Source organism: Vigna unguiculata, chromosome 6 (genome assembly GCF_037176805.1).
Source record: "Vigna unguiculata cultivar grain cowpea cultivar isolate G323 ecotype 2 chromosome 6, ASM3717680v1, whole genome shotgun sequence".
Lineage (NCBI taxonomy): Eukaryota > Viridiplantae > Streptophyta > Magnoliopsida > Fabales > Fabaceae > Vigna > Vigna unguiculata.
The window spans coordinates 6827648-6855354 of record NC_140797.1 but is presented as its reverse complement, the minus strand read 5'-3'; the positions used below and the strand labels follow the sequence as shown (position 1 = coordinate 6855354).

The 27707-nt window shown below is 34.0% G+C and overlaps 1 protein-coding gene across 2 annotated transcripts in view; it reads right to left on the bottom strand.

The window, feature by feature from the left end:
• Window positions 1-6029: 6029 nt before the first annotated feature.
• The window catches only part of LOC114187572 (ubiquitin C-terminal hydrolase 13-like), a 33449-nt gene continuing 11771 nt past the window's right edge, over window positions 6030-27707 (bottom strand). For both annotated transcript variants that reach the window (XM_028075847.2, XM_028075848.2), the window contains exons 12-32: window positions 19083-19161; window positions 18847-18993; window positions 18445-18525; window positions 18204-18323; window positions 13064-13186; window positions 12514-12591; window positions 12326-12414; window positions 12141-12249; window positions 10215-10283; window positions 9569-9679; window positions 9167-9222; window positions 8886-9063; window positions 8710-8811; window positions 8547-8618; window positions 7853-7918; window positions 7577-7642; window positions 7284-7370; window positions 7051-7167; window positions 6856-6930; window positions 6679-6765; window positions 6030-6590 (exon numbers count right to left, since the gene is read on the bottom strand). In XM_028075847.2, the coding sequence (XP_027931648.1) occupies window positions 6549-6590; window positions 6679-6765; window positions 6856-6930; window positions 7051-7167; window positions 7284-7370; window positions 7577-7642; window positions 7853-7918; window positions 8547-8618; window positions 8710-8811; window positions 8886-9063; window positions 9167-9222; window positions 9569-9679; window positions 10215-10283; window positions 12141-12249; window positions 12326-12414; window positions 12514-12591; window positions 13064-13186; window positions 18204-18323; window positions 18445-18525; window positions 18847-18993; window positions 19083-19161 (1954 nt within the window). In that variant the 3' untranslated portion in view covers window positions 6030-6548. The remainder of the gene's footprint in view (window positions 6591-6678; window positions 6766-6855; window positions 6931-7050; window positions 7168-7283; window positions 7371-7576; window positions 7643-7852; window positions 7919-8546; window positions 8619-8709; window positions 8812-8885; window positions 9064-9166; window positions 9223-9568; window positions 9680-10214; window positions 10284-12140; window positions 12250-12325; window positions 12415-12513; window positions 12592-13063; window positions 13187-18203; window positions 18324-18444; window positions 18526-18846; window positions 18994-19082; window positions 19162-27707) is intronic.

Below are 27707 nucleotides of genomic sequence, written 5' to 3'. Positions count from 1 at the left end.
TTCGATTATGTCAATGAACACTTTTCTTAATGCAGTCTTTATTATTGCATTGCTTGAATTCTTGATGGCATCTTGGACAATATTCTTGGAATGCACACAATTATTAGTGATAAGACCATAAACATTATGAAATTTGCAATACTTCTTTCACTTTCCTCATTCTATAGAAGGTAGTCTATAATCATCACTCAATTTTATTTGTTTATTTTTCAACAAAGCATCAAATATTTGGTCTACTTTCGATACAACTGTTAGCTTTGTAGGTGGTTAGGGTTTATTAATAAGGTAACTACTTAGGGTTACCTCTGTAAACTTATCACATAACCTATTTAAGATAGGTTTGTGCTTTCTCGTGTGTAAGGTTTTTCCAATATCAAGCATAGTTCATGATTTTTCATACATGTTATCTGCTTCTTCTCTTGTGTGCTTTCTTCTCCTCTCACAGAGCAACCAATTGCTCCCCTCTGTTCACCATCCTTGAGCTGCTGCCATGGGAGAAACCAGAAGCTTAGGGTTTCACACACCCCTCTACCAAAACCATTATGGCATCAGAGCAGGTTCGTAACATGCCTGCTTCCGTTGCTTCCTCCTCCTTCTTTCTCAGTTCTTGGTACATTCTTGCAAAAGTTCTTGTAAAATGCAAGACAACAACAAAAAGGAAGAATTTGCACAGAAAATAATAGCAAATTAGATCCTCAACCCCTACAGTCCTTATTACCTTCATCCAGGAGAGAATCATGGCCTTGTTCTTGTCACCCAGAGTCTCAATGAGACCAATTATGCCTCATAGAGTAAGAATCTGAAACGTGGTCTTGTTTCTAAAAACAAGATTAAATTCATAGATGACAGTATCAAAGCACCCAAAAAGGATGATCCCCTATATGATGCATGGGAAAGATCAAAGATAATGGTTCTATCTTGGATTACAAAGACCTTGTTCCCACAAATAGCTGAAAGTGTGGTCTACGTGGAGAATGCCAGAGATCTTTGGGAAGAATTAAAAGAGAGATTTTCTAAGGGGGGTTATTTCAAGATTTCATACCTTCTTCAAGAGATCCACTCCATTCGCCAAGGTGATAGAAATATATCCCAGTTTTTCACAGACTTAAAGATTCTTTGGGAAGAATTTGAGTCTTTAAGACCCATGCCACATTGCATCTATGATGTTCAGTGCAGTTGTGATTTATCCAGAAATTCTGTAAAATACAGAGAGATTGAGTATGTCATTTGCTTCCTAAAGGGATTAAATGATGCCTATAATAATGTTCGCACTCAAATTCTGCTAATGGAACCTCTCCCTAGCATCAATTGTGCTTTTTCCCTCATAATTTAGCAAGAAAGACAGAATAATGGCAATCTTGGATACAACAGTGAGAGTAAAGCAGTTGTGAATGCTCTGAGAAGAAAAGTGGCTCGAGACATGTTGAACAAGGTAACTGGAAGCCTCAAGGACGTGGTAGTGGCTGGTGAAGGCAAGGAAGGGGAAGAGGAAGGAACCCCAATGCTGGAAAACAATTTTCCTACTATCATAAGATGAACCATACCATTGATGAGTGTTATTCTAAGCATGGGTATCCACCTTGGTTCAAGCAAAGACAGGATTTTGGTAATCAAGACAAAGATAACAGTAGTCAACCCACATGCAATCTGAATGTCAAAGAGGATTTGACATGGAATAACACTAAGACTAACAAACAAGACTCTACTGGGTTTACTCCTGAACAGATACAAAAGCTTCTACAGTTTATTGAACATGCAAAGAAACCAGGGCATAGTGTGAACCGGGTTCAAAGAAAAGATTCAAACACATCCAACTATATCACTCAACAAGGTAGTATTTCTTGGATTTTAGACACTAATGCCACTGACCATGTTACATACACTAAAGAACACTTTATCACCTTTCACAAGATTAAACCTATATGCATAAAATTGCCTAATTCTTCTACTCTTACTGTACATTTTGCTAGAACCATACACTTTTTAGAAAATTTTATCATTTTTAATGTTCTTTACATACCAGAATTTACTTTCAATCTAATATTTGTCCGAACCTTGATCAAGGATTTGAAAATTGTGTACTAACTTTCTCTTCTAAGATGTTCCAGATTCAAAGCAGCCCTACATTGAAGACGATTGGACATGCTAAATTCATCAATGGCCTATATTACTTGCATTTTTTTCCTGTATCAAATAAGAACTTTGTTTGTTCTATCATAGCTCTGAATTGTAACAAAAATAATGCTGACTTGTGACACTTTAGACTAGGACATCCTGGAAACAAGGTTATTGAACAAATCTGTACCAATTTTCCTTATGTGCAATCAGTGAATAATTATGTCTATGATATATGTCATTTTGCCAAACTCCACAAGCTTCCCTTTCCCTAAAGCACTATTACTTCTACTGCTATTTTTGATCTTATACATGTGGATATATGGGGTCCTATGTCTGTTATGTTGGTTCATGGTCATAAGTATTTCTTAAGCATTATTGATGATCTAAGTAAACACATGTGGGATTTTATGATGCATTCCAAAGGTGAAACTAGGTCCCTATTAAGAAATTTCATCACTTTTCCTAAAAATAAGTATGGAAAGAATGTTAAAATCATTAGGTCTGATAATGGCCCTGAGTCTTGTTATACTGATTTGTATAACCAATATGGTATTGATCATCAACTTAGTTGTGTTGAAACCCCTCAACAAAAGGCCATTGTTGAAATAAAACACCAACATGTTTTGAATGTAGCTCGTAGCCTAATGTTTCAATCTAACCTACCTAAAGCCTATTGAACATATGTTGTTTCTCATGCTATCCATTTGATAAATAGGTTGTCTAATCCTACTCTAAAAAATAAGAGTCCTTATGAAATTTTTCATGGTGAACCCCCTACTCTCCTTGATTTAAAGGTTTTTGGTTGTCTTTGTTATGCCTCCACTTTAGAAAACAATAGAACTAAGTTCGACCCTGGAGGCAGAAAAGGTATTTTTATTGGATATAAAAACAGGTGTAAAAGGATACATAGTTTTAGATATCCAAATCAGAGAGATTTTCATAAGTAGGAATGTTATTTTTTATGAACATGTCTTTCCTTATGTTAACAGTGAAAATAATATAGAAAATCCCATTAAAGAAAGTGAAGAAAATTTTGATGATATTTTCTGTGATTATATTCATAATGATTGCAGTACCCTATTACTCAAATTGTTTCTGATTTAAGAGTTGAAGACATTCCTATTCATAATTCTAAACAAGAAAACCTTGTAGATTCTGCACCAGGGACATAACCTGATTCTTCTCATGTCAAAAGATTTGACAGAGTTAGGCGCATTCCAGATTATCTTAAAGATTATCACCATCAGGTCAATCTTTCTAATTTTGCTCACAATAATGTAGAGTTCAAAAATGCTTTCAAAACCCCTTATCACATCTCTATTGTTCTCTCATATCACTCTTTATATGAAAAAACAGTTAAATTTTACTCTTGCTATTTCTTCTACTAATGAACCAAAGTCTTATAATGAAGCTTGCACTCAACCAGAATGGATCAAGGCTATAGAAAAAGAAATTCAGGTCCTACAACTCAATAAAACTTGGGATTTAGCCCCATTACCCAAAGGGAAAACTGCAATTGATGGCAAACCCTAGCCAAGGGACCAATCATAAGAGCCATGGCTAAAAGGATTCAAGAAGATTGGGCTTTACTTGAGCTTAGTAGGTCCTAGTTGATGTTCACATGGGCTAAGGAGGATGTCAAGACCTAGTCTATCCTTTTTATAATATTAGAATAGGACATTTAGGATCTTGTATGGGTCAAGTAATATAATGATTTTTATTTGGGCCATGTTTTAGGTTTGAGCCTTGCAGAGTAATTTGGGTTGTGAAAGGAGATAAGCCTTGGTTTGGGTTTTAAAAGGGGACACATGAAATTAGGGTTTCTTAACCCTTGATGGCACAAACTTGGAGTGCAATGCTTTACTTTAAGCGCGCCATGGCATGAAAAGTGTGATTGCTTAAGTGGCAAGTCACACTTGTAGCATGTCTCACTTGGCTCAAAAATTCAACCATTTGATTTTCAAATTTGGCTCTCCTTTTGGAGACCACTCTAAGGTTAGCTTGGCCTTTAAATAAAGGTCTCTACCACTGTAATTTTTAGCTTAAGTTTTAGTAAAGAATTCTTGCCAATTTGCCACATCAAACCCTTGTTTGAGCTCACCTTAGAATAGTCTTCTCGCTAGGCTACTCTAGTTTCCTTTCCTAGGAGTTGCCATCACTTCTCTTAAGGAAATCTAACCATAGCCGAACCAAACACTTCAAAATTTCAACCATTTCATTGCTTCCGCATAAATCTCTCATCATGCATCCACCATCTCTCACGGATGAAAGCTTGCTTGGAGGGAGGCCTCATAGTAAATACTCACCTTTACACTTATTTATCTAGAAAAGAAAAAGATAACACAAATTCAAAGAGCTAGATTTGTTAAATTTAGTATAAAGTGTGGTAACAAGTTACTTTATGAGAAAGGGAAAAAAGTACTTACTTTAATTTAAAGGTTAACTATGTTATAAATCCCTCAACTATTTTGCATTTTTTATTTTCGTCCTTCTTTCAAACTTTGTTGTATTAGGTCATTCACTTTTTAAAACTTGTAGAATTGGTCCTCATTTTTGGACGGCGTTAGTTTTTTAATTGACGTGACAAACATAGTGTATATCAAAATCTCATTTATATAAAATTAATGTTTGCGACGGTCTGACTGACGTAATTACGATTAGAAATCATATTACCCACTCACTCATGAAAACAATAAAGATTTACATGATTATCTTTGGTGGTTGAGTTATTTTGGTTGTAGGTTATTTTGTATGAAAATATGGTTTTCTACTTTTGCACATGTTTTTTTGTTACTTCTAATGGTAATTTTATATGAAAATCTTAGGTGTTTTCATTAGTGGAGGAGGAATGTAATTTCTAATTGTAATTACGTGAACCAAGCCGACACAAAGATATTAATTTATATAAATGAGATTTTGACGTGACACTTTGTTTGCCACGTCAATTAAAAAACTAATGTTGTCCACAAATGAGGATCAATTTCACAAGTTTTAAAAGGCTAAATAAAGTAAAATTTAAGAGAAGGATTAAAATAAAAATAACATAATTAACCCTTAATTTAAATATACAGAATATCCTAGCTATGGGACCTAATTCTAGGACAACTATAACAATTAATGGAAGTTTCGAAATACCTTTTAATTTTGTTGGGAGTGGTAGAATTTATCCGACTCTTAGTGTGTGTTTAGATGTTGCGATTTGAGAATAAAAAGTGATATGTACTTTTGAAGTTTCTTAGATTAGGAAGTACTTTTCCTAAAAAAAAAAAAAAAAAGATAACTTTCACGTTGCACAATCCGAAAATAAAAAATAACTTTCATGTAATGAAAAAAGGGCAAAATGGAAAAAAATAATTATAGGTAGTGGAGGAAAAAATTGTCTGTTTTCTGATTGACTAAGCAATGATGACGTAACATACGTGGAGCTAAAGATAACTATTTTATTGTATCTATTTGATGATTGATTAGTTTAAGCCTCCTTATTGTTTGTTGTCACGGAAAGCATTTAATTTATTCATCTTTTAATGTTTTATTATATGAGCAAATTTTCTTAGTTTGCATCTCTTGAATTTTTAATTAGTAGTAGATGAGTCGAAATTTGAATATTTTATGAAAGTTCATTATCCAGAATTTTATGTAAATCCCCAGAGTTTTTATGAAAATATGTTGACTTTCAAATAACACGTCATTAGTTAACAAAAGTAGTTTCAATGTAATATAACTCTTTTAATAATTTAAAATATACGTTTGAGACCGAGGAAATAATCGCTTTAAGAAAAGAAGTTTTAAAAGGATCTCTAGCACTGCTGCAACCACTAACGTGGTATGCATATTTCGATGAAGCCAGGATTAATATTTTCTTTAAACTAATATAAATTAAGGGAACTTAAGAAACTAGTGGACTCTATCTGTAGAGAAAAAAAAGCATAATTATGTGATAAAGATTTACTAGTGAATTTTATGGTGACTGGTAAATCTTTTACATTACATGAAAAAAAAGGTGTCTGTGCTACAGCATTATGCAGCCCTTACTTAACTTAGATTAACACTTCTAACTGGACAAAATCAGGAAGCAATGAAGAAAAATGACAAAAGTCAAGCAACTATACCCTGTATACACTCACTAATCCAAAAAACTTATGTACTGATACAGTTTCAGCGACAATGATCAATGACCTCAACTTGAAGAACCTCCATACAAAATCGGTAGTAAAAAGCTCAAGGCGCTGTGGTTGGCAGATACAAGACGTTGAGACACAAAGAATTACATAACCACATTACTAACTTAAAGTCTGCAGACACCACCTCAATTGCTGATTTCATTAGTCCTATACATAGTAGCCTTTTGCCATCTTCCCCAAGTTTACAAGCCCATAGATATATAATAATGCTGAATTCATTCCATGCATCAACTTATCAATACCACTTTCCTAATTATAAATCTTTACTGGCTTCTCAAACGTGTGCCGATTCTGAAAACAAAAACCCATATAATGTTCATTGTAGTAAACAAAACCAAATTCTCCTTCAGGAAACTTGCTCGTCAAAACACTCACTAACCTGGTTCACAGCATATGATCTTTTAGGAGCATTGTCAGTATGCTCCAACCCAAGATATTGCTCCCAAGCACCATAAACATCTCTTCTCTATTAAAAGATAACAAAAAAATTAAATAAAAATACAATGTTAATTTGTTTTAATAAAAATGTTTTCAATTAAGTTTCATATCACCCCACCTGAAACCGACTGGATACAATGTCAGAATCCTGAAGGTATTCCGGACGCCCTAGTGATAGAAATGCAAACTTCCACTGCCCAAACGAGAAAATATTAAGAGTTGGGGAAATTGAAATCAGATATACTAATTTTTTTCTCCTTTAAACCGTCAAGCAAACAAAATTACAAAAGTAGCTGGAAGTATGAGTAAATACCTTGCCAAACTCATCATCAGGAACTTGAAGTTTCTTTTGTATTCGCACTTTAATTTCAGCTAGAGTTTCTCCTTCATGTATAACCAGAAAAAAAGGTTCCCCAAAGTTTTGAATTTGCTGTAAATTTTGAAGGGAAAACAAAAATATAATACTGGTCATATGATTAATATCAGCACGCAATATGAAGGACATTAAATTTAATAATAAAAGATATATCAATCAAAACTAGTTACCATTTGGTTTTGAGCTGTGTCTTTAGTGAAATGGTACACATGGATTAGACGATCATGAGAACCAAGATTTTTCTCTTCCTCTGGAATCTATTAAATTTGAAAATGACCATGCATGTATTACAATTATATTGGGAGGGAAATTGAACAATACTAGTATAATATGATATATATATATATATATATATATATATATATATATATATATAAGAGCCAAGCAGTGTCATCATTTCAACAATAAAAACAGGAATACTTCATTATATTAAGATGCTATCTCCCTTGTTTCGAATTCCTACCTGCTCCGCTCGTAATGTCCAGTATTGATCATTAATGTTTTCAATCTTTTCATTGGGAGGGAAGACCTGCACAGGCAGAGGGCAGGAAATGAAAACGATATTTCTACAATAAAACTCTGCTATTTTGTGGTGATCAAAAGCACAAACCAAAACAGATAGGCAAGGGTAGGATTATACTAAACAGTATATTTAACCAACATTTCCCGATGATTATTTTGGAACAATAACAAATATTAATAACAAATCCACAAGTCATCAATGAAAGTAATGCTTTACCTTATATATTTTGTGATAGAACACTTCAAGCAACCTAAGTTCCGCTTCAGGATAAGATAACTCTACCTGAGCAATGGTAATAAATGGGTATATGATGTATAAAAAAAAAATATAGATTGCAGTCTAGAAGTTATTAATGGAGGTAAAGTTGGCAGCTTTATAAGGAAAACATGGCATTTGCCCTAGATTGCAGTCCCAGCCAAAGTCACAAACCATACTGACCGGATTAGTGTTTGGATCAGAAATGTATTTGACCAGGTTCATAGTAAATGGAGCTTATTGTTTAAAAAGTCAAACACTATACGGAATTATATTGTAGTGAACTTTAATTATTTCGTTATTAGAACTTTCTTAGGATAAAGATATTAAATTAGGAGTATATTTGTCAAACTATGTTAGACACACATATGTATATTAATGTAGATCGGGTAACGCCCAATGATCCAATCACTACTACAATGCCTCGACCACTAACCCAGTAATATGGTTGGGTCTTGGAATTGGGTAAACTCAACCCGAAAATGCTAGCTCATGGAGTGACGGTTTGCCCCCTCTAAACACAGAAGTTTGACACTACCTGATTTCCCTTTCAACTACAGAAGAAGCCACACATGATACTTGTGTGCATTTGTGACTTATGACCATAGGGTTGTGTACGTAGGTAAATTAAAGAATCAAAGCTTAAGAATTTCACCTTTGTTTTAAGATCATCCAGGACATCCCCAACGGTGCTCTGCTTTGGGAGTCGGATAGTATGAATAATCACCTGACAAAAATATATAAAGAAAAACATAAAGCTGCTATAAAGAAAAAATTTTACAAAAAAATGGAAAGAGAAATCTGGTCAGCATACTCACTTCATCTTTAATGGCATGATGAAATGCAACTTTCAGAGTTTTCAAACCTTGTAATTCTGGTAAAGGGATGTCAAGTACTTCATAGTATAATATATCTGAGGTCTGACATTGAAGATAGGAATAAGATCTATTGTCTTTCCAGAAGAAAAAATTATTATTAATTTATAAATAACTACCTGATTGTAATGAACTAACATATCAGACAAATGTTCTACCCCTCGGTATTTAATAGGCTGGGGTTTTGGTTGCTGAGAGTAGCAGTTGTGTGGTGTCAGCCGTATTTTGGACGGATCATCCAAACCAAGTTGTTGGGCTACTCTCTCCACTACATCATCATAGGTAAAAAGCCTTGACCTAGACATTAGTAATTAGGAAAGTGTAAAAGCCTTGTACTATATAAAATTACATACAGTATATATTTTAACCATTTGAAGAAATAAGCTGTCAATATGCTTACATCTCCAAGAAAAAGTCATCTTCTTTAGGTCTATCCAGAGATCGAAAGTGAACCACCTAAGAATGCATAAAATATATAAGCAATTTCAGGTCTTATTTCACTATTAACATGAAATTTGAGAGCTTAATTAATTACACATACAGATATGCACAAGCACGGGCATGTACTGAAAAGTGGAACTTGAATAAATGACATGGAGAAAATTCACTATATTCAACTTACACTGATTTACCTATTTTATTATAATATATATATATATATATATATATATGGATTCAACATTGCATTCAACAGAGGGCAAGATAAGTCAACGTAAAAACATTACTGCATTTTGGGAAGTTTCATGTCCAGATCACCAAAAACCAAACAAATTTGTATAAAGTAACAAAAAAATGAATGTACCTGGCGATTGTGCACATATTCCAAATACGAGGGTACATCTGGATACCGGACATTTTCCCCACTATCCATAGACGAAGCCTTCTGAAAGCATATGATATCACCATCTTCCAGCTGCAAATATGGAATATAAGCCAATAAACTAACTTGAGGCATTTGGTTTTGCAATAGTGGGAATCCGAACACACAATAGTGGATTCTATGGTTATTACTGAAACATTCCCAATTATTGATTGCCCAGAATATATTTTGCCGAAGAGTCCCATACTAGTTTCATTCCCAAGGAAGGAGGTAGGGGTAGGTTTGCTCTATTCTCTTAGCATGAGAATATTTCTTACATGAAAGTTGTCCAGAAAAAATTAAACTGGTCATCAATCTAACTAAACCATCTAATTTTCAGAGGAGACAACCTCATGCAGTCTCCTATTGCCACATCTTGGAAACTACACGCCACTACTGCCAGAAGTTGGCAATAGCTGATGACCTATCACAGGAATCTAGCAACTCCTCATCACCACTGCAGTTGGTGTCAGTCCCCAGAATGTTTTGGTCAATCAGCCTTCGCAATTATTATTTCTAGTAATACCATTCCCATGAATTATTTTCAAAAACTGAAACAAATCGAGCATCAATTATGGATATAACTCACCTGGCTAGTTCGAAATGTTACTTTCTTGTCAATAGGTTCGCACATGACGTTTGGTTCAAACTTAATTTCCTGCAAATAAAGTCAGTCAATTCAGTAATGGCACAGCCCAGTCTCAGATCATAAAAATGAATACAAAGCATGGATATAACACAGGACACATATGTCTCAAAACAGTGATGAGGAAAATTTCAAAAACATAAGGCAAGCTATAAATGCAACAAAAAGAAAATATGAATTTAACATAAAATAATAGTTATGGGAGAATTCAAGATTCGTACAAGACATTATAGACATCAAATTTTGGTAATATTGGTTTAACTAAAACAAGTGGGAAGAAAAATGATGAATGTCATAAAAAATATTTGGTGTCATGTAGTATCCAATATTGATACGACTGTGGCAAGGTTACAACACAAAGGGCTATAATTCAGTATCCATCCTTTATAAGGTCCTGCCCATTTTACATAATGCAGGAACAAATTAATTTTCTATAACATATAGCACTGATATGTTACTGTAAGAGATTAGAGATACTATAGCGAATTCACTGTATTTGGCATTTTACATTTCATTCCAATGTCGTTATATTCTGTTTAGCCCTTCTGTTTTAGCTACAAGTTTTTACAACCAATTTTTCCTTTTATTTAGTTACAGGACTTTACTAGTTACAACACTGAGTCAGCATTAAGTAACACCTATAGCTATATATAGCTATACTTATGCGATCACCAATGTTGTCAAACTCGAGAATTGTAACTCGAGTTGTAAGATCTGAGTAAATGAAAAAATATATTCATAAATAGGTGCATCATTAAAAATAACTCCTACGTAATTCATAAAATGGGTTCGTCACAGCCAAAAAATAGGTTCTTAATTAATAAAATGGTCATACATAAAACACTCAATAAATTCTAAAAAATGGTTATGCCTTTTTTTCCTTCCAATTCTAAGTAAACCCGAGCTGCCATCAGAACCACCAAGGAAAGCAGAACAGCAAAAGCAACAGAGGCAGGGGGAGAGAAAAAGCGAGAAGAAGATTAGAGAGCAGCAAGAATGACTGCGAAGGCGACTATTGAGGGCAACGCGGTGAGGACGGAGAGCACGGACAACAGCAACAGCGAGGGTGAAGATTGTAAGGGATCTTGACGGATAAGGCAAAAATCGCAAGGGTGGTGATCGCCGATGATTGATGGGGCCATGAGTGCCAGTGAATGTAAGGTGGCGACAGCCAGTAATTGCGATGGTGGCACTGATAATGGTTATCTTGAATGCAAAACGCAATCCTAGCAGAAAACGATCGGCCGATCCAGCAAGCATACTTGCATAATCTCTCTAAGCTACTGAACTTCCGATCCAGCCTCTGCATTAGCTTGCTTGGTGGCGCAAACTCACAAGATCGTGTGAGTTTACTCATGATTTTAACAGCATTGGAAATCACAGTTGATATTGAATCGTATTTTTAGATCTCCCTCTTTTCTTCATATTCATTCTTTATCTCTCTCACTCTATTAGTTACAAAGCAAATATGTCAAAACCATCCACCAGCAAATTTAGAGGCTAAAACAACGACAGAACACAAAAAATAAAAATATATTACTGAATCTGAGCCCACAGGTTGAAAAGGTAAGGAGCTAATTGGCACAAGTTATATGCCATGTGCAAATTGATAACTAAGTGACACTCAATCTAAAATACAAACAGCAAGATTTACGACTAAATTAATAAATCAAATGTAAGAAGTTCCAACGTTTCTCAGTTATTAAAATGGGAAAAAGAGTAGACAGAAAAAGAAAAACAAAAATTCAAGTAGCATGAAAGCCAAAATGTTAGAATTTAAGTCAAAGACCAACTTGATTATCATCCTCACTACATATTTAGCTGTTTCATTGAGTTACAACAGAGTTAAAGGAATCAATACAAACCAACCTCATAAAGTGCAATATCTTCTTCAGGGTCATAACCAGCCATTTCATTTAACCTCGTTAAGATTTCCAATGGCTTGCCAGTACACTTAACAAAGATCCTTCCAACATAACTGCCATGATAATGAAATAAATCTTAGGTCAGCCTAGGTTTCATAAAAATGTTGAAATAAAGAAATTACTCAGTACCGCAGCTCCTCCTTTTCAGGATCATATAGCTTGAAGAAAAGCAATATATCATCCTTGGTCTTTTCAGGCGGTGCAATGGGACAAGAATCCTAAATATGAATGCAGATTTTCAACAGGATTGTTTTGATTTGTACATTAAAATTTCATAATATTAAATTAGTATATAATTTCAATAATACAAATGTTACCATCCCCGTCTCCACTTCCAAAAACAATTTTAATTCTGCATTGTGAACCTTGTTTGATACTTCTCTCAATTGTCCAACCTGCAATACCGTGAAGTACATTGAGAAAAACTTCAATCATACAATTTTTCATTTCATATAACCTAGCACCAACACAGATAATAATTAAAAGACAACAGAGCATTTCCAGAACAAGGAATATAAATCCTAGGATCCAAAACAATTAATATGGACAATACTACTGAAACATTGATTTTTACTTTCAAGAATAATTACTTTAATGGGGAAAGTGAAAAACAAAAAGCAACTCACGAACAATTAGGCCAGCCCTCAATGAAATAAACATATAGCAAGATAGCACCACAATCACAAAACTAACAGGCTTCCATAGTAACACAAAAACAAAGCTATAATTCAAAAAATTAACCAAATGGTTGAAGGACCTTAATATAATTGTAAACCATCTTCATATTGAATCAAGAAACAATTAGTCAGCAGAAAAATAAAAGGGACAAAGTACAAACAAAATATCCAAGCAAACATGAGAATTTACAGATTGTGCTTCCTCAGCAGGTGTCAATGGTCTGTTAGGACGATATGTATGGTTTTGCCGCTTTGCCCATATCCAATAGCGCTGAAATTGAACTGGAACATCAAATTCTTTTGCAACCTCTTCCTGTATATCAAACAATATGCAAAAATGGGCATTAAAATAAAATTACGATATAAAGTATTTAGAGAAATCCTCTATAATAAACAATGCAACCATCACTAACATTTTAAATTATTACTACAACAGAAACTGATCATATAGATTCATATGATACATTTAGTTATATCCTTCTAATTTCCAGATCTCACATATACGGTCAAATTATAGTACATAAGTACAACACAATTCTCACTTTACAACATAGCTTTTTGGAACTCACATTCTAAGATACTATAAGCTGTAACGTTTGTACCTCGTTAACATACCCTTTTCATACTCTAACGGTAGTTGATTACATATTTAGGTTTTCCCCAAAAAGTTACATGATGTAATATTCAATAGAATTTGGCTATGCTTTTCAAGTCTTCAATTCTTATGAAAGGAGAATGTAAGTCACAAATTTTAAAGTTGTAAAAGGTAATCACAATTGTCATTCCCAGAGCAGCCAACCCCAAAAGTGCGATAGCGGCTGGCGAACCCTGCCATTCTAATATTTAAACATATTAAAATAATTAATATACAAGTATATAAAAGCTGAAACAGAAAACAAAACACAAAAGATCATACACTAAACACGATTAACCTTCTAATATAATAAAACCAAAACACTGAATAAAATAAATAAGGGTTAAATAATTTGTTGATCCCTTAACTCTAAATAAGTTGTTTGGATTTAATCTTTTTAACCAAATTTTGTTAAGTTTATTTAACGTTTTAAACGCATTTTATAATAGCATTTAAGTTATTTATACCGTTTGAGACACTTTCACTTTAATGTTAGCCAAAAAACATGTTTGACCCAAAAACATATTTTAAGGGACCAAAAACATATTTAACCCAATAAATAACAATAAAAGTTGTTTTGAAAAACCAGAAATAGAATAGGAAAAATAGGGAAAAGAAAAATGAAACAAAAGCATGGAAGTTGAATAAGGATACAATTTAGTGGAGGGCTTTTTTTCTTTTTTGAATCGGGTTTCATATCATGAATCGTAAGATTCATACCCATTTACAAAAATTAACATATAGGACATAGAAACATGTAAAAAGATGTAATTAACAATAACAAATATATTCAAAAGAAATGGTTGTGTAATGGGCAGCTTAGGTTAATGTTATAATGGTTGGATTGGGCTGTGATACCCAACTCCTTTGTTAAATCTAGATTGAAAGAGAATAAGAATAACTATAGAAAATATAATCCTTAAATAATAATTAATTTCATCTACAAAATATAATTAAAATATATAGCAATAAATATATACTACTTTAAAAATTATTAAGAATTACTTTATAAAGAAAATAAAATTAAAAAAAAAAATCAAATAATTAATTGTACATCAAAAAATATGATAACACTACATAATAACTTAAATAATAGTTATCTTTTTTAAAAGAAAATATTATTCTTTTTAGAAAAAAAAAAAAAAAACTAGAAGTTGATATGATTAATTTTGTGAGTGCAAGAGAGAAAAAAAAATGAAAAGACAATTTACATCTTAAAAGATTATTACTTTAGATTTAATGTTGGTGTTCACTGTTCATCTTAGTTTTTCAACCGATCCATCTTCTTCTTCTCTGTTCATCTTCTGGTTTCATCTTCTTTCATCTTCTCCCGTCTCACTGACACTGATTATCTTCTATTCTTTTTTCTCTTATGTACATCTAAGATCCACCTAGTTTCTTCTGCTCTGTCTTGATATTTCATCTTCTCACAGATGCTATTTATCAAACCGCGTTGGGATGCATGACTTGATCACAATTCAAAGTAAAACGTATTTAGTGCTATTCAAGCCCGTTATGCACTAGAATTGCGATTCATGCGATTCTAAGCACAAATCACACTATACAATAGCGATACAAGAGTAAAAACAAGTGTTGTAAAAATCCATATCGTGAGGGAGAAGAATCATACTGTTTCGTACGATTTGTATGATTTGTATTGTGTATCGCATGTGACAATATCAATACTTACTAGTAAGAAACAAAAACCTGCCACTATAGAAGTTTGGCCAGCAGACAGAGGACAAAAAGTGTTCACCATAAGCTCACATTAGCAGGTTTTTTCATATCATGTTTTAACACTTTAAACATGAATTAAGAGAACCAAGAAACCCATTAAGTGAGGGTATTTCGAACCTTTCACATGTTTCAGTTTGTGAGAAACCAACTGCCTAGTCTTTAAGACCCACTATGAGGCCTCGTTCCAGACACAACATCAAAATGCCATGTGAGTTGGCAACCCTTATGGCCCTTAGGTACAATCTCGACTGCTTCAGCCACATTTAGCTACCTAGATAGTAATAAGAGCAATTCTTTTATTAAAAAAACTGAGCTTTTACCGAGTTCAATTAGAAGAAATCTAAACATGATTATTAAATGTGTTGAATATGTTTTTCGTCCCTAAATTAATCACTAAAATTGTATTTCATCTATGCTTCAAAATATGTATCAACTTTGTCCACTAAATAAAAGAATGTAAAATTCCTCGATAACAAAGAACAAATAATGGTGTTTAGAGCCTCTCCTAAAGGTTGGGGGTGGGTGGGCTCGAGTGATGGTTACGGAGGCTGGTGGCATTGATCAATCTTTCCCTAAATCCAAATCCCACATCTACTAAAACAAAATCTCCTCGTTCATGACTCCATCACCTCCTTATCCATGTTTTCCACTTTCTCCTCTATTCCCACCCGCCATGGTAGTTGAATCGTGAATTATATCATGTATCGGAGAGCTAAAATTTTGAGTCGTGAATCATATCGTGAATCGTACGATTCAGAAACACAGTATAAACATTAAAAAAATTTAACATATACTTAAATATATAAGATATATAAATATGCAAAGAGACAACAAATAACAAAACAACCTCATAGTCAAATAGTGGTTGTAACAAACAACCTCATAGTTTCACAAATTGAGCAACACAGCCTTCAAAAAACAGTGTGGTTGCTCCCTAAGATTCCTTTAACTATGGCTATATGCTACTAAACAAGTACTGCAATATAGCCATCCAAAAAATAAGTGTAGTTGCTTGTATCCTAAACAACCTAAAAAAAATTCTATTCTAAATCATTCACATTTCATCATCATCATCATCTCAACGATCTACATCACTCAAGTCATTACTATCAAAGAAAAAAAATCACCCTCCCTACCTTGAAACGTGAAAACACCCCTCTACACCAACATCGAAATACTAGACCACCGCACTACAAACGCGAGCACCCAAACACGAGCAGAAGACGAATAAAAACGAACAGAGTCGTACGTGAAACAAAACACAACCACCACCGCAGCGGAAAGTATAATTTTTGAAAAAATAATTATAGAGAAAGAAGAGAAGTAGAAAAAAATTTGAAAAAAAGGAGTTGACAGTGGCGGCAGTGGCTAACTGGCAGCCGGAGGCAGGCGGCGGTGGCTGATTGTGACGGCAGGCGGCAGGCGGCAGTGGCTGACAATGGCAGGCAGCAGCAACTAGTGGTGGCAGTTGTGGTTGTTAGCTGCAGTAACTAAGGCCAAAGTTGAAAGAATAAGAGAAGAGATGTTTTAATTGATATTTAACTCCATCAGTAATATTTTACTGCACCAGTAACTGGTAAAAAAATAAGAGAAGGGCCACAGTAAAATATAAAAGAATAAGAGAGGAGGGTTTTTGGGCTTAGGTTAGGTCAAATAATGATAGTGGGTCTGACCCAAATTAAACCTTGTAAAACTGATGTAGAGTAAAATGCATAGAAGGATGAAATTAGGGTTTATGTGTGCCAGCCACTGCCTATCTCATCTCCCACACTACTCATCTCTTCTCAGACACAGTAACAGCACTATCTCTTCCACTTTGCTACTGTTTATCTCTTTCTTCAGTTCTCCTTTTTCGCCATTACCGTTTCACCACCGCCAGCCGCCATGCAAAAAGTGGCCGCCACAAGCTGCCACAGAAAACCCGCTTCGCCTCCGTCATGTTGTGGCGGTAGGTTGGGAAACCGCAACCGATTTCCGCCATGGCGCCACCATGGCCGAAATTTGATAACATTGCCACATAATCACCATCATAGCAACAGACGTAAATTCTAACAATCTTTCCTTCAGCAATTGTCCCTAAGCTCTAATATCAGCTATCGGATAGAACACTAACATGTAGGATACGTTATACCATTAAGCATATCGATAAGCATCCAATCAAACATCTTTTCTAATATATGATTATGAGAAAATTATTTGGAAATTTCTCTTTCCATCGCTCCCTACTAAAAATTTCACTTCTTAAAATGTGTGCACAAAACTTCACCATTGAAAGGACTTGTGACATTAATAGTTCAAAAAGCATAGTAATCATAAGGAACAAAATCAATATTTAATGATAAAATCATATTTCATTATTTGATGTAATAAAATCATATCATTGACATTACATGCTAAAAAGTATTAACAAAAAGAGTTAGGGTATGAGTGAGTGCAAAACTCATTATACAAGCTAATTTGATAGGGTTGAGTTGGACCTAAATTCACTTTTTATATGGAATTAGAGCCTATTGCAGCAATGTTTGTTGAGACTATTGTGTCGTCTGTTATCGAGCTATTATTAAACTATCCACAAACATTTAGTCTCATGCTTGAGATGTCCCGTCCTTAGTATAACGAGGTATGTTGGAGATCCCACAAACAAATATATAAGTGCATGCAATCCTCACCTTATGAACAAATTGTGTAGCCTTGAGTTAAGCCTAAATTGATATTTTAAAGTGGGAAGGTATTATCAGTTTGTAACTCCATTTCATTCTGTTTTCAGTGTATTTTTAAGCTGCATCAGCAATAGTTCCCAGTCTTCTGATTATTTTAAATTACATATCTCAATATCATACTCGTATGTTTTATGGCACTTTCTATAAGGCTAATATAATGTGCCCTTCACTCTAAATTCTTAAATGAAAAAACAATGCAATATCAAGACCAAGAAAAAGAGCATGACTGCAGAAGATACCTTGAAAAGATTAAAAGTTGTCTGCTTTTGGACTCTGAAACTTCTAACTTTGTCATGATCTACAAGATCAAAGTAAATATCCTTTCCAATCTGCCTTTTCAGGTCTTCATCACGTGCGACCTAAGAATATCATATCAGTAATAACAAACATAATTTTATGGTTTAATTCAAAAACCATGGTAAAGTCCAAGACACAGTATTTAATTGCCAGTTTAGGAAGTCAAGGTCAAGAACTAAGAACCTTTATAATAGTGTAAAGGTGAGCTTCTGCTTTTTCTTTCTTTTTGTGTTCTTTCTCTTCTTGTTCTTTCTTTAACCTCTCCTACATTAATACATTGCAGAAAATCATACCCGATTTCCAAAATAAAGCAACCTAAATAATAGAACAATAAAAAGTAGATGACACAGCAAATTCAACATCACTTAATTTTTGCCCAATATGTTCATAGGACCTGCAGTTTCTCATTAGGAAACAGAGACCAAGGAGGAAAAAAAAATACAGGAAAGATAAAGCAAGTGTAATCAAGTTGATAGCGACAGCTGAGTGGTAAAATGTTTTCTAAGACCTATTTTCAAATAAACAGCCATCTACGTTAAAGCAAGTGTTTCGGAGTCTTTAATGTAGATAAGAATACACTCTTACCCTTAAATGTGCTGCAATGTCTTTCTCATCCACATTGCATATGATTTTGTCCTTGTCACTTTCACGAATATACACCAACATATAAGCATTTGAGTATTTGGTGAACTTAAATGGAGCGTTATTGAAACCAGGATTTGCCTGTGGTAACTGTTCAAACACAATCTCGAATCGTTAACCGGCAAATATTGAAAAGGGAAAAAAAAGCATGGTCTATGATAATAATATAATTTAAATACCTCTTCCTCACCACCATATTGCTCCTCTAAGGCCCTTTTATTATCTTCTTTTGTCACCCTCTCATCATCAAATTTGTACCTGAATATGCCAGTCCAGATACCCACAAAATAGTTAATACCAGGTAAACTGCCTCCCTTTGAATCCGTGTATGTACAGCAGTTATAGTCACTAAACGTAGTAAGTACCAAACAGTCAATAGATCTATTAAAGTACCAAAGAACAGAATATTCAGATTCTCTAGTACTCCAACAGCCTGATTTCAAATATCAACTACACCATACTACCTCCATCAACCAGCTGAGAAATTTGCTCGGTGCTTTTTAGACACTCTCCAAACTGTCTCTTGCATTAATTATTTTTTAAGAAATCGGCAAGGAGAACATTGTCCAAATTGTAATAATCAAGTCTCCCACTTATAAAGCAGCTGGTGAGTTCTTAATAAAGAACATCAAAAGGCTATATTGGAACCCATGTGCAACACCTTGCACTGACCTGATGCTAGAAGAATTTTAAAAGATACTTGTTCATCAATATATAATTCCAAAAGAGAAGACAAGATGCCACCTCTTAGCATTAGGTTGTCTTTTGGACCATAAGGGCCCTTTGATTAGAAATTCAACTTATGAGTTGGTCTTTAATAAGTGCTTAGAAAGGTAAATTATGATAATAAACCAACCCTGGGTTTCATGTACTAGGCAATGGATTGGCAAAAGAAAAAATTCAAGAAGAATTTAAAGGTAACAACAGGTAAGTACTTTGCCAATCTCCAAATTGAAATTTCATTTCAACTTTTCATTTGACATCTTAGAAAATAAACATCAATAATTCAAATTATTATTCTACCATTTTATGTTACGAAGATTTGTGAAATACTACTCATAAAAGGAGGGACAACCAACTCCTTAGACCTTTGAATGATGTGCTACTTTTTCAATACTAAATTCCATTATTCCCCTAATGTTAAAGCAAATACAAAAATTAAAATTGATTTACTGCAACGTATACCAAAGGTCACGGCTGACCCTGAGAAACAACACTTGACTGATTTGCAACTAACCAAGAGAAGTTGTTTGGCAACTCCTCGGCTATTAAGGCAACTAGCAAAAACATCCAGCATCCGGCAGCTTTGCCATTTGTGCAGTTAGTTTGACATGTAGTTCTTTTGGATGTGAACAAAACTAGTGATAAATCAGATAAATTAGAATTAATATACAATAAACAAGTAATTACTTGTACGTATGTTTCCGTTTGCATTTATTAGGTCCACACGAGAGAAAAAATCATTTCAAAACAGAAACTATGACCAACATTATTATGTCAGGGTTAATTCAAAATTGGCTGAAAAGAAGGTAGCAGCAGATCACTTGAGGAGTTTGACCTTGATGATATCTCATTCAATGATGAGTACATTATGAAAATTGTTGATGGACATGACAATTGAAAGATAGATTTAAATTATGCTCCCACTACAAATGGAGATGAACATTTGGCTAAAGATCAAGCCAAAGGTGGTGAGGAGATTTTGTTCTCACCATCCACACCTCTAGAGATGGAGGATGTTCTTATTTATGAGCTTCATGGAGGAGAAAGAGCTAACGAAGATCCCTCGAGTTTCAATTTTAAGTTGAATGATATATATTAAATGAACTTATGTCTAATGAAATATAGACAAAGTAATCAATTTTATATATGTGTGGAAAGTAAATCTTCGATTTGTGTTAAGATTCTAAAATTTACGATCTTGTGAGCCACATTATCATAATAACGATGTTGACTACCTTGCATGTGTACCAATAATTGGACTCCACAATATTCCTCTATCGTTATCACCTAACCTAAAAAATCTTCTTCATATTCAAAAAAACTTTCTAATAACCCATATTTCAACATATATGAATTGTGCTCAAGCCATGAATGAATAGATGAGTGCCTTAGAAAAAAAATCAGACATGGAAGATTGTTAATCAGCCACAAGATAAAAAGGTTGTAAGATGTAGGTGGATTTAAAAAGTAAATTATCAATTGATGAGACATTGGATCATTACAAAGCAAGGTTATATGTTCTTGACTATGAGGAGACATTGGCTCCAACGAGAAACGTGAATACTATCACAATCATTATCTCATTGGCAACTTATTAAGGATACCAGATGCATACCTTGAAGTAGAAATGATTTCTTGAATTGGACATCAAGAGGAAGAAGTCTACAGGAGATTTCTCCTAGTTTCGGGTCTATTGAAGAAATAACATGTGGATGACAAAGAAGCCCTATATGGAATGAATTACTCTCCCCATGATTGTTTTGTAAGAATTACCTTGGCTATGGTTTCCTTGGGGAACTGCCAGAGTCAAGATGACCATGACCATACCTTGTTCATTGAGCATACCTTAGAAGAGAAACTTACTCTTCTCTTGGTCTATGTAGATGAAAGATTATTTCACACGATGACAAATTATGGTTGAAAATTATCTTAAATGATCTTGAAGTAAAAATGTGAAGAACCTATGGTTATCTATTGATATAGAACTAAGTACATATAGATAGACCAACATTCCGCTACCACTAATGGCTTCATCACCAATTCCTATGTCCCAACCAGACTTCAGCTAAACAGATTTGATTGCACAAGGCCTTCCCACAGAATGGTTTTATGCATGGTAATTGAATCATGAATCTTATCGTGAATCGGAGAGCCAATGTTTCATATCACGAATTGTTTTGTATCGTGAATCGTACAATTCATAAACATTTAAAAAATATAACATACAAGACATAGAAACATGTAAAGTATAATTAATAGTAATAATTACATTAAAAAATGTGGTTATATAATAATAAATTAAATTAATATTATAATATTATGACCCAACTCCTTTGTTAAATGAAAAACAATATATAGGTTGATAAATATTTGACTCAAAATATTTTTTTGGGTGCAATGACTATTTCCATAGTCATCGTTTTTTCTTTTGGTGCATTAGTAATTTTAGAAGGAGTTACTATTTTCTAATTGCACTTTTAAACATTTAAAACTAAATGAGTTAAAATTTTAAGTTAAAAACAAGACCAATTCTAACCCAACCCTAGGATTATCTGGTCACTCATGAAAGCACAAAAGGTCAAGTGGTGCATAGCCGCCACGTAAAATCAACCCTAAAATCAGAAACACATTCCCACCACAGAACAATAGAAACCTCCCTGCCTAGAACAGAGCACCACCACATCACCATGCAACTACCACCACCCAACACACAACCACCACCGCACCACTGCACGACCGCCGCACTGTAAACATATGAATGCGCAAGAGAGGAGAGACAACAGACGACATGACGAGAGGAGAACATGATTTGAATTTATGATCTCACATCACATGCAAGCATGGAATAATAGACATTCAACAACTTCAGGGGAGGTTGAAATGTTAAGAAATGTGTGAAAACACGGAAAAACAAAAACTATTTTGTTAAATTGTTAATAGATATTAACAATCATATTAATTATTACAATTGAGATATTATAGGGATTCTAGAAATTATTGTGATCATAACTCCAGGGTGGTAGAGTTCTCTCTCTCTCTTTGTATATATATAGAGATAGATAGATATAGATATACACACACATATGTATATATATACATATATCTATACACCCCAGTACTGATTTCCAAAGTATCAAATATGATCAGATCCATATACTTCTTTTCCAAGTGGTAATATTGAAAATGTTGTGAAATTTAAGATTTATAATTGACCATATTCATCAATGTAATACTTGTATTTAATATTCCATAATAGTTGTCATTATTCAACAAAGTCTTTGAGATCACTCCGCACCAACATTCAGGATTGAAAACTATGCTCTGGTATATTTTGATTGATAATAATGAAAAAGTCTTCAATTTTCAGTAACTTTTATTTCTGACATATTGATCAATGTGTATACTGTGTTTGCACAGATTACATGTATTTAATATTCCAGAATAGCTGTCATCCTCCTACAACATCTTGTGGATCAATCACTCCTTGCCAATATTCAGGGTTGATAATTATGTTTAGGATTAGTTTTCACATTTCTCAATATTTCATACACTTATTCATTATTGTTGGAAGTCCCACATCGACTAGAGATAAGGCCAATTCACAATATATAAGTGAGTGCAATCTCACCTCACAAGCCGGTTTTGTGGGGTTGAGTTAGGCTTAAAGCCACTTCTAACATGGTATCAGAGCCAAGTTAGAGCCTATCTTAGCGAACTTTCTTAGACATTCTGTTCCACCCGATATCGGGCCGCTAACAGACCGTCCACTAATTTCTTGTCCCACGCATGAGATAAATATACCTCGGCGTGAGGGGGTGTGTTGGAAATCCCACATCGACTAGAGATAAGGCCAATTCACAATATATAAGTGGGTGCAATCCTCACCTTACAAACGGGTTTTATGGGGTTGAGTTAGGCTTAAAGCCACTTCTAACAATTATCAAGCTAGTATTATGATCTAATCTTGGTATTGGTAAGCGCTAACGCTTTTAAGTTATGTAACATTGTAAAACATCATATAAATTATAACACTAAGCTAATATCAGATTCAAAGTCTTTATTCAATCTTTTTATACCTTTAATACATCATGATTTACTTCCTTATTATTTAATTAGGATTAAAATCTAGAAAATAAAATTGCAATATCACATGCTAAATGGGATCAGAAAAGCAAATGAATAAAAATAACATAACAAAACAAAACAAAGAAAAAGTCAATGCAGCAGTATCAAAGCCAATATGTGTGTAGGTTCTGGATAAGTTTATTAATACTATTGATAAGGGCTAATGTTTTATATTTTGTATCATATCACAATTGTAATAGATCATACAATATTGAGTTAATACATCACATTATAAGGGCGCACTGCTCTCAAATCTTCTCAATTATCATTGTTTTAACGAGCACGACCACACCTGTTTCTGTCAAGCACTGACCTCAATTGACATTCTCCTTCACACTTCGGCGGTCTCACAACACTTTACTCATCTCCAATTTTCCAAAGTTATGGTTGCCAAACTGATCAAGCTAAGGTAACTCTCAGACATGGTTTCCTAACTCTAGGGCTTCATAGCATGTGATTAGTGCCTGTCACAATATTCAACAAACTTCTCTATAGGTACTGATCAGATCTTCATTCACAAGGAACGAGGTTTATATATTTCCTCATCTAGCTCTTCTTTACTCATTTCTTCACATAATCCTAAAATCCATATTATTCCTGAGACTCAATAGCCTTTCAGATTCATGAAAAGTCCCTAAAAGCATTGACATTAAAATTAGTACCTTGAAGTAAGCATTGTTTTTCACGTTAGTCTTTTGTATGAAAGATGTTAACTAACAAAATTAGTTTCTTTATATGCTACGGTAAGTGACAAGTCCACCACCACCTGACATGCCAAATTGAGGACAATGGGGTAGCTGACTGTCACTTAATGTGTCATGTCGACAAACTAACTATCATGAATGAACAACATGAAAAACAGATCTTAGTCTCGAGTACTAAATTTTAATTTCAACACTTTTAGGAAGTAACTAGAAGGTAGCATACACTTTCAAGGACATGAAAGACTATTCAGCCGATTATTAACAAACTCTTGCATGTTCATTAACAAGTTTGCTCAAGATAACAATGTTCGTTTTAAATTTCATGCTAGCCACTACTTTGTAATATCGCAACCATCTAACAAAGTTATGCTTCATGAACATGTTGGACCAGAAGGTATTATCAATTTCCGATCAACATATTGCTTCTTAGCTACACGATGTTCTTTGTTTACGTTGTATTCTATCCAAATGTTGACCATATACTTGGCAACTTGGCTATCAAAATTTGCATATAAAATGCTTTTTTTCTTAATAAAGGACTTATGTCATTTTATTCTACTCGTTACACGACCAACCCCATAAGCCTCCCCCACAACATTCTCTTACCAAACTACATTTCACCTTTCAAATTGAACTTCAGTAATTTCTGGAGTCTTTCTCCCATTTCTACAAACAATTTCTCTATGTATATTTAGTTTGTTGATGCTTACTCATGTTTTACATATATATTTCTTTTAAAACACAAATATGATGCTTTGTCTATTTTTGTGCAATTTCATTCCATGGTTGAACCCCAATTCACAATAAGGTACTATAAAATGGCATCAACGTGAGGGGATATCTAGTCCCACAATCAAAATTTATATGTCTTAGCATGAGATGTGTGGAGAACTCACATTGACTTGAGATAAAAACAATTTGTAGTATAAGAGCGTGCAAAATTCACCGTACAAGCCAATTTTGTAGGCGGACTAAGTTGGGCTTAAAACCCACTTCCTAATATGGAAAACTTGTAATTCTTGTATTGTATGCCTCGTATCTTTCAAAACATATCGACTCCATCATGTTCCAACACTTAAGAATAGAAATATTAAAGAATCAATTGAGTCCTTTCTCACGGTTTCTACTTGTGGAAAAGGAAGTTGTGTCACTAGAGGAGGTCATGGTAGTAGAGGACGTCCTCAATGCACATCTTGTAAGAAAATGGGCCACACCCAAGAGAATTGTTACTCATTACATGGCTATCTTGACAAGACAACCAATATTTCCAAATATGAAGGTTCTAAGCCAAAGTTCTATAATAAGGAATACTAGAAATATTTAAGGTTGAAATCCAACAACCTAGTCCAATCATCAACAACTTCAGTTTGTCAACAACCTGCATTTCACAATGTAAAGTCAAAATCCATGAATTGTTGACCCAAGTGTGCATCTAATCATATTTCTAGTAATAACTCTCATGTTCTCTTCTATCTCCCTTCATAAAACACCTCATTTAATAACTCTTGCCAACGGATCTAAAGTAGCTCCTATGGAATTGGACAAATTTCTCTTTCCCCTTCATTAAACTTGAATTTTTTTCCTTTTGTTCATGATTGCCTTTTCGTCCAAGTCAAACAACTAAATCTTGAATTGTTCAATAACATTTGATGCCAACTCTTTGTTATACAGGAACATGGTACGGGTTGGATGATGGACAAAGGACATGAATCCAGAGGCCTATACTACCTTAGTAAGCACATTTTTAACTTATGTTTCTTCATCATCTCCTAAATTGCTACATGAAGGATTAGCAAAACATCCTCATTTTTCATCTTCTTTTCCTAAACATTTTGAATCTAGATGTGACTCTACTTTTCCTACCATCCACTCTAGCATTTAGGGGCCAATTAGGAAGTCATCTATCTGATTTAGATATTTTGTGTTAGTGTATGTGTACATACTATAGTTGATGTGTATAGTTTACAATTGCTTTGTACAAATGTATGAGATAGAACACTTGAGGAGGGGCTGATACAGCACGAGAGAGATGGTGAAGAAGGCCATGTTAGTGGAAGGCCCAAGATATGGAAGGTTTACTCTAGGAGAAAGAAAACAGGCCCAGAGAATACTAATTAGTTGGAAGGGTATTGACATGGCAAAAGAAGACAAGTATTTGAGAAGGGAGGAAAGAGAGAGTGGGATACAAGGAAAGTTTGTTATGAAATAAGTTAAGGAGAGTGATCTCTCTGGAGGAGTCATAGACTCTGGAAATATTCTATATTGTCATACCACCGGTTTGCTCATTTTCACACATTCAGTAATACAGTTTCCATATACTATCATTTGTTGTGCTGTTTTGATTTGTTTTTGTGGTCATAGCTCTATTAATATGCCTATAATTGCACAACTTTTTCTTTGTAATTGTAGAGCAGTTAGTTTCTATAACAAATAGTAATAGACTACATCCATAAATACACATTGAACCTATGATTCTAAGCAACACAATCATCATTAGACTTAACATTCACTTCTTAACAAACACAATCATCATTATTATGAATTATTTAAATTGAGAACTAATACTACATTCAAAATCATCAATAGAAAATGTTAGTCAAATATAACAATATGAACACATAATCTCCTAATACAAAAACATATCTAATCCATCAATCTAAAATCTAAAAAGAGATAAGTGGACCTAATTCATTTAAGACATTTCAACCCTTTCTAACCACCATCATAAAAAAATAAGTTAGATTCATCAAAAGTCAAATTTAAATAGGGAAGTGGAAACAAAATGTAAATGTGAAATAGACAATTTGTTTGTTTAAAGAAGAAATAAAAACTTGTGCATTAAAAAATCATTGTGTCTGTCCCTATTAATGCTATGTCAGAATCATGTCAGATCATGTTGGAGCCACAGAAAACATTTCTTTAAATTAGAAACTTTAGCAAAGTGTTTGACACATGTAGTAAGCATGTCAGTGTTAAACACAGAAGCATTTCATTGAAGAGTCGTGTCCAAACTTCAGTGTTGGTTTCTGCTTCCTCTTCCTCCTCACCGGGATGGCATCAGCTGCAAGCGGGTCTTTCAGGCTAATGAAAATCCTGATGGCACTGTTTGTAGATACAAAGCACAGCTGGCTGTCAGAGAACTTAACCAGCATTCAAGTTTTGACTTTAGGGAGACACTCTCTCCTAGTTATAGTATATTCTGATTATACTCACAAGCTCTTTGTTGTAAGTGCAGTGGTCAATCTTTGGGTT